The sequence below is a fragment of the Ostrea edulis genome, chromosome 9 (genome assembly GCF_947568905.1).
Source record: "Ostrea edulis chromosome 9, xbOstEdul1.1, whole genome shotgun sequence".
Lineage (NCBI taxonomy): Eukaryota > Metazoa > Mollusca > Bivalvia > Ostreida > Ostreidae > Ostrea > Ostrea edulis.
This window is the reverse complement of record NC_079172.1, coordinates 29490740-29497762: the sequence shown is the minus strand read 5'-3', so window position 1 is coordinate 29497762 and position 7023 is coordinate 29490740. Positions and strand designations below refer to the sequence as shown.

At 37.2% G+C, this 7023-nt stretch overlaps 1 protein-coding gene across 1 annotated transcript; it reads right to left on the bottom strand.

Moving 5' to 3' along the window:
• Positions 1 to 463: 463 nt before the first annotated feature.
• LOC125658966 (uncharacterized) lies at positions 464 to 5015 on the bottom strand. The gene is made up of 2 exons (XM_048890439.2): positions 4643 to 5015; positions 464 to 4011 (listed from the first exon to the last, which is right to left on the bottom strand). The coding sequence occupies exon 2, from the start codon at positions 4008 to 4010 to the stop codon at positions 1932 to 1934; it is 2079 nt and encodes a 692-aa protein (XP_048746396.2). The 5' UTR covers position 4011; positions 4643 to 5015; the 3' UTR covers positions 464 to 1931.
• Positions 5016 to 7023: the final 2008 nt, after the last annotated feature.

Sequence of the window (7023 nt, the reverse complement as noted above, 5' to 3'; positions counted from 1 at the left end):
ATATATATATATATATATATATATATATCAGGCCCGTACCCAGACTTTTTCAATGGGGGGTGCATAAATTTACGGCGAGTGGTTTGGGGGCCGCTTAAGGCCCCCAAGTGGGTCCAGGGCGAAGCCCGGTGGGGGGTCCTGGGGGGCAAAGCCCCCCGGAAGCAGAAGCGAAATAGAGAAAAATAAGGGTAAAAATGCTCTATCCTGGATGCAATTTTTGCTTTTTATTTACTTATTTAATACTCATAAATATGAAAGGGGAAACATACTAAAATTGGTCATATGTAAGGAAATGCTGGTCAATAATGTGTTCTTGTCTAATGAAAGTTATTTATTAATTATATGAAGTTGGACTTTCAGTTTTGCTTTTATTTGCTTAATATCCCCTAGCAGGTACCAAGGATCACTTCTTCTTTAAATTCATTCACAGAGCCAAGATGCAAAATATGAAGTAAAAAAAGTATATATGTTAACATTTTTATTCAAACTTTGTTTCAGAAATGGTAATGAAAGATGAACAAAACTTCAAACTACAACACAGTACAGTGACTGATTGATAATAAGTTCAGTTTTAGCGCAATGACAGACAACACAATACATTTGTACGTTTCCGAAAAGCATTACTCTTTTTAAATTTGTAAGCAGTTTAATTGTGATGAGTCCGACTCGTACTTCTGAAGATATACTTTAAAGCATTATTGATATTACCTGTGTACTACAACTGCAGTCACACTAAAACTCAGCTAGATCAAATCGATCTTTGAAACGATGCATTTGTCCCAGAATGTCTGCAAAACATACCACTGATCAAGACTCAATTCATTTTAAAAAAACCCGAAACCGGATACGATGTTAACCGTATTTCTTTACGCATAGGCAATATGTATTGAATTTATTTCGTGATATTCCTTACTGTGGAAGTAAAAGCTAGGGATTTTAGAAAATATTTGACTTTAATAGTGCTTGATGATTTACACAGCCGACTTTAATAGTGCTTAATGGTTTTCACAGGGGGGTGCGTTTGCACCCCCCCCCCCCCTCGGTACGGGCCTGTATATATATGTATATATATATATATATATATATATATATATATATATATATATAAAAGCACGAAAACCCAACAACACCCTACTTTCAACAGTGTCGTGGCCTTTTCAGTGCTTTTATATATATATTGCATTGCGTACTGAATGTTCAACTCTTATGTATTGTCGTGCATTCATCTTATAATTTTTATAATTGCATTTCATTCGGGGTTTTTTATGCACTGACAAATGTATCAGGTTTGGAATAGCTGAATCAATTGTTCATTGTTTGTATTGTTTTTATAATCATATTCTCACGCTTGAATTTAGTGCACTGACCATTAGCTCGCATCTGCTGTTTATGTTAAAGTCAAATTTGCTGCGTTATGTTTATTTAACTTGGGTAGGGTCTGCATTTTGATATTTATCTTAATTATGAACCAATGCGGGCTCCTGTGTAAGTTTGGCTATTTATGTGTGCTTTACACGTACACAATTCATTCCTGTAAAAGACTCTCGATCAACAATTTAGGAAAACAGTGGCCGATCACGATGTAAGTTTTACAAGTTCTAATATCTTTAATTTTTAGAGCTGCAATTTAAATACCAGTGTAAAGTTCGTGCGTACTTTAAGGTAGTGAATTACATGCATCTAATTTTATAGTAGCAATGTAACCTAACTTAATTTACTTTTTCATTATGACTTTGTATTTCATTTCATTTATAGACTTGATTTGTTTATTGTAGCTTTTTACCATATACACACACACATACGTATACACACATACGTATACCCACTAAAACAGGGACACACACGCGCTATTTAGGATCCGCGCCTATATGTGAACTGTTTGTGGCAAATAAACTGCAACTGGTTAACTCACTGTAATCCGTGTTCTGTTTTTAATAAAAGTGACATGGAAGGCAGTACATCTTATTAGTATTTCCAGTACTTTGATTGTGTAATTGATGTTCAACAAACGCAATTCTATTTTCTGTAGCTGTCTGTAGGTTGTGAAATTCTTCTTGTCTAAGGGATTCTCGATAAGAGTGTAACGCCCCGTGTAAGTCCCCCACAACATGCTGGCAGATCCCCAGTATCTGCCAGGACAGGTCTCTGACCTGTAACCGTATACATCTGCCATCATCATAGAACAGCAGGGTTTGTAGGTTTGTCAGTGACTGTAGACACTGGGATATGTCGCCTAGTTTGTAGTGAGATAACACCAATAGCATGTCTGTCAGCACTAATGGGGGGATGTATAAGGCATCTCTAGCGATCTGTTTACTCGCTTCCTGTTCTGAGATTAATTCATCAATATACTGGATTTCATTTCCTAACTTCACATTGTGTACCCAGGCTGTTTTCATTTTCCTAGACAGGGACAGACTACCTACAGCCTCACTGTATCTCTGTCTGTCTACAGTACCGCGATACATGATATAGGGCTGTGATAGTCTTTGTTTGGTGAGATAAGTCACACGGAGTACTTCGTTATATCTACCTGTTCTATAGTAATACAAGGCGAGATACAGTGAATGGGACACAGGACCTATCCTGGATGCCAGTTTCAACATGTTACAGACAATTCTGTCTACTTTGTACACATTTTTAAATGTGTTGTATGGCGTGCTGTTTGCCATTATGAAGGCTGTGGAAATTAGTATCTCAGTTGCACCATACTGTAATGTTAATGCTTGGTACGGTGAGAGTGATAAAAGTGATAATTTCTCTACTGTTGACAATAAAATGAAATATTGAGATAAATCCTGAGCTATAAACCCTAGTCTAGATAGCTCTCTCATCACGTTGTTATCTAAAACTACAGCAGAAGTAGAGGGAATCACGAAGGTCAGATTACTGATGGCTGGCTCTAAGAGCGGTTTGAGGGTTGGGCTGAGTAAGAGACAGGACACGCCCATATTGTAGTAGTGATAAAGCTGTCCCAATAAGGCTGTGCGAGCAGCACCTACAACTTTGTTAATAAACATGTTGTTCTGTGGAATGAAAAAATTCGGGAACGTACCACGATAAATGCAATGAATGAGGTATCTGAAACACTTCCAGAAACAGTTCAGTAAATTGTTAGGGCGCCACTCAACAGATCCCCCCTGTATCATCCAGAAGACGGTGGTTTTCAGGAAATAAGAACACAGTAATGGTTCCTCCACGCCATGGTTGAGTATCTCCTTTAGAAATATTTTCAGAAGTCCGTAAACCAGAAATTGTGTATGATTCATGCTAGATACAAGTCTATATTCGGCTTGAGAAAACGACAATCTCCACTCTAATCGGTTTTCACTAGAAACAATTTTACTTCCTATTGGCACACAGTGATATCCATTTTTTAAAATTTCTTCAAGCACAGGTGCAGGAGGCCAAATATGTCCGAGACATCTTTCAATCCAAGGTCTTGTCAATGCAGGCCAATGTGTCCCCGCAATACAAAGAGCTTGATCGAATTCCATGGATCCGATATAAGAATTAGCACAAGGACCGTGATTAGTGACACTGTCATGATTTGTATCAGCAGCAACTGTTTTGAACAATTCCTGTTGCCAGAGTAGACTTGAGATATAGACTCTGTCATTGACTGAAACAGCTGATGATGCGATGTAGACATCGTAGTCTTGTGGAGATATCAGACTCTGTAGTTTGACAAACCCAGGCGGTGTATCACTGTCCTCCATCAGTATAATGTCGTATTTTGTTCTGTCGTAAAGCCTGGCTTGTGAGATATCGTTTATAAGTTTATGATGACAATACCAGAACATTGTGTCAATGTCCGATGATTCAAACCTGAATCCCTCCCTATAACTACCACTTCTCATGTTTCTCTGTCCTCTATATATCTGTACAGGTTTCTTTATCATTTCCTCCATGTCCCCCACGTCCCTTCTGACGGTCACTTCTGTCGATGTCCCTATCTCATGACACAGACCCACGTACAGGATTTCTGATGCACGGGGAATGTCATCCATTCTGTAACATAGCAAATGAAAAATTCTTATTGTGGATTCAATATTGCAGTTGCATATTATATTACAGTTTTCTGCAAGTTAATACAAGTACATACTCACAAGATAATATTGGCTATTCTTGCAAGATTTTTATATTATCCAATAATTTTTAATATGATCTATGATCTTGTAGGAATTGAGATTGTTCACTCCTCGTTATCATCCATCATTACGTGGTTTTATATGTCAAAGACGTATTTGAGTGGGAGGAGGTGATTAAAGTATTGTACTAGAGAAATTTTGTATACTTTTACACACAATTACAAGAACGTAACATTAATTGTCATTCAAGCTGCTGGTATTAATTGCATTATTAGAATTAAAACATGTATCATTCGTGCTTGATTTGTTGTAAAGGAAACAGACCCACATCATTTCTTAATAAGAAGTTCCGTGTCAATGTAGCTACGTGAAGGAGACAACACGATAACCAGCATCACTGAGCGCTATAAATAGATGACACTTCATCTAAAGATGGGGGCTTCTCTACATACAAGGAAGTGAAAAATTGTCGAAAACAATATGCAAACAAACACAAACATATTTCCAACAAATTGTTCAAAATTGAGTTCAAAACCAACCGTTTCTCTTACCTGATGAGAGGAGTTCGGAATTTTGTAAGTAAAGTCAATAAAATTCACTCCATTGAGCAATCCATGAGATATGTGTTAGCATAGCAAACAGAAATAAAACGCCGATTTGTAGAAATGCATTATTTCCCTTTGAACCGCCGTGCAATTAATATAAATCGTCAGTATTCATCCCTGACAAAATTTGCCTTCCTAAATTTGCCTCATACCCCTCACTAATGCTCTCAGGACCCACTTTCTTCGATTCCATGTATGCATTCACTTTATCGAAAAGCCACCGCATGATGTCACATTCACTCCGGACCTGACAATTTAAAAATATTACGGATTGAGAATTTTTGGAATAAACTGAGAGAAATGGAAAATAACAGAGAAGAAGTTTTTAAAGAGCAGGCACAGTTTCCTACTTTTTAATGATAATTATTTGAAAAATATCACTAGTATCACAATGAAATAGGAAACTAAAATATGAATAAATTAAATTAGCAAATAAATGAATGAAAAGACCATGAAATGAATATATATTGACAATAGATTAAATATATTCACAATGAAATAAAACAGTACTACAAACTTATTTCAGTGATTTTACAGCTGTAGGCATGCAATATTTTTTCTATTTAATCTTTGAATTGATGTTTGTGTTATTCTTTTTATTTAGACCTTAGGCCTTTCATGTATGAATGTAATATAGATCTAGAATTATACATAAAGATAAATGCAACGGCAAAATCATTGGGTTTGACGACTCTTTTTCTCGGACAAGTTTAAAATTTCAATTTCATGCACGTGCAACTATCTATAGTTATCGCCTTTTGTTGTGAAATTCTGACCATTAGATATCTAAAAAATTAGAGAGTTTATGTTGTTTGATTTTTAAAAAAGATATGTAAAATGATTAATCCTGGACTACTTAAATGTGATGGTTTTTCGGTAAAATGAATGCAAAAGTGGGCCATGACAGCAGTAGCGAGGGGTTGGGAGGAAATTTTAAGTAGACAAATGTTGTTAGGGATTAATACTGACAAGTTATCTTAATTGCAACGAAGAAAGTCAATCAACTACAGTCCCTCATTGGACTGTTGAATTTTGCATGCAGAGTGATATCCCTAGGTAGGGCCTTCTGTCGTCGCCTTATCAATCTGTCTCACACAAGCTTTCCACCAATCCGGGCTACTTTGGAAATGAAGACTGACCTTCAGGTTTGCCTTTCTTTTCTCCAGTCCTACAATGTTGTCTCTGTTATTAGGGAGGGTTATGCAATGCAACTCTTCACAGACAGTGCTGGGGTTGAAATTGGGGATAGGGATCTTCTTTCTAGGCAAGTGGGCCTATTTGCAATGGCCTCACGGTTGATTCTCTTCGGGCATTACCCGTAATATGACTTTTCTGAAATAGTTCCCAGTCATTGTAACAATTCAAATTTGGAAATTGTATTTTTTCCAACGCCAAAATCATTTTCTGTATTTACAATATGTCGGTGGTATAGATAATTAGCATAACAACATCAAGGTCTCCTCGGGTCATGAAGTTGGTTAGAAACTCGTTCTGGTATGTCTTGAGTTTGATATCCTGATTAAGATCAGACATATCCCTTCCAAGTCAAGTTCAATTGCAGATTCTATCTCTCGTTCACAATGGAGAAAATTCCGACATATGGCACCAACAACAGACCCATGGCCAACCCCACTATCAAGCAATATTTGGGATATTCAACAATTGAGACTAGTCAAAATCAGTGTGTCAAGAACAGCCTAATCGGTATGAAACACGTCGATCAGAATTTGACCTAATGATAGGTTATACTGGGAAACTAGATTATAACGACCACAGAATTTGCGAAATGCTGACATTAAACGAATGTTGAAACCCCTGTTATCAGCTTCTTCATCGTCAACCTCCCCTATCTATGTAGCGATATCTATTTTCAACTGCATATGGAGTTAATATCTCTCAACTTATTCAATACTCCAGAGCTTGTTCTGTGTATGATTTTAAATCGAGGCAGGCTGCTGACAAACAAATCAATGGTGGAGGAGCTTCAACAGTCTTGTTTTAAGTTAGTATTTTGCAACATCTGGGGTCTTTATAACAATCTGGTTTGCCAATACAACCTATCATTGGCTCAAATATTGTCTGACATGTTTCATGCCGATTGCTAGGCCGTTCTTGGCACTTTGATTTTGACTACGGATAACTCCGTTTACCTGATCAAGACATAGGACTCATTACGGGTGTGACCGGCCGACAGGAGATGCTTACTCCTCCTAGGCACCTGATCCTACCTCTGGTGTGTCCAGGGGTCCGTGTTTGCCCAATTCTCTATTTTGTATTGCTTATAGGAGTTATGAGATTGATCCCTGTTCGTTATCTTCACCTTTCAT